This window comes from Mandrillus leucophaeus, unplaced genomic scaffold, assembly GCF_000951045.1.
Source record: "Mandrillus leucophaeus isolate KB7577 unplaced genomic scaffold, Mleu.le_1.0 Scaffold200, whole genome shotgun sequence".
In the NCBI taxonomy this organism is placed as follows: Eukaryota; Metazoa; Chordata; class Mammalia; order Primates; family Cercopithecidae; genus Mandrillus; species Mandrillus leucophaeus.
In genome coordinates this window covers 559827-560442 of record NW_012102033.1, presented here as the reverse complement: position 1 = coordinate 560442, position 616 = coordinate 559827, and the positions used below count along the sequence as shown (strand labels likewise).

Sequence of the window (616 nt, the reverse complement as noted above, 5' to 3'; positions counted from 1 at the left end):
AGGACTCCGGCACTCCCCAAACCTTAACTTTTCTCTCCATTCCTTGATCCCCACAGTCCGCGTGGGGTCTGCAGGTTCTGGGCTCTGGGCTGGTCACAGGGCCCGCCATGGGTCTTGGGCACGTAGGCCGAGCCAGAGGTTGTCTCCCATCTGCTGAGGACCTCGTCGAAAGCCCAGATGCGAGAATCCTGCTTTGCAGCCGGGGGTAGAGGGTCCGCGACCCTGGACTGGAGCGTAGGCGCTGCACATCAGCTAGAAAGACTCAGGAGTCCGTGTCACCCCCCACCCCAAGCTCTGACCTCTTCCAGTCGGCCCCCGGCCCTTTCCTCTGCAATCCCTGGCATCCAGCTTCCCTGGTGCCTCCTCTCTCAGACCCAGGGCTCCAGGACACTCCAGCTTCAGAGAGGAGTCCAAGCTCCCAATCCCCTTTACTCAGCACCTATCTTTCTGGGTCCCCCGCCCCGCAGGGCTTCAGCCTAGGGTTAACTCACCTGCACCGTGGGTGGGGGGAAGGGCACGGGTGGGATAATGCGGTGGGCAACGCAGGTGCTGGTGCGATGCCAGTTGGGCCAGGATCCAGGCATCTCGGTTGCAGAGATGGAAGACCGCGGCGGGG

The 616-nt window shown here is 62.8% G+C and overlaps 1 protein-coding gene across 1 annotated transcript in view; it reads right to left on the bottom strand.

Moving 5' to 3' along the window:
• Window positions 1-584, bottom strand: part of LOC105539201 (protein piccolo-like) — a 5145-nt gene extending 4561 nt beyond the window's left edge. The window contains exons 1-2 of the mRNA XM_011979394.1: window positions 492-584; window positions 55-227 (exon numbers count right to left, since the gene is read on the bottom strand). Coding sequence (XP_011834784.1) covers window positions 55-227; window positions 492-584 — 266 coding nt within the window. The remainder of the gene's footprint in view (window positions 1-54; window positions 228-491) is intronic.
• Between the last annotated feature and the right edge of the window lie 32 nt (window positions 585-616).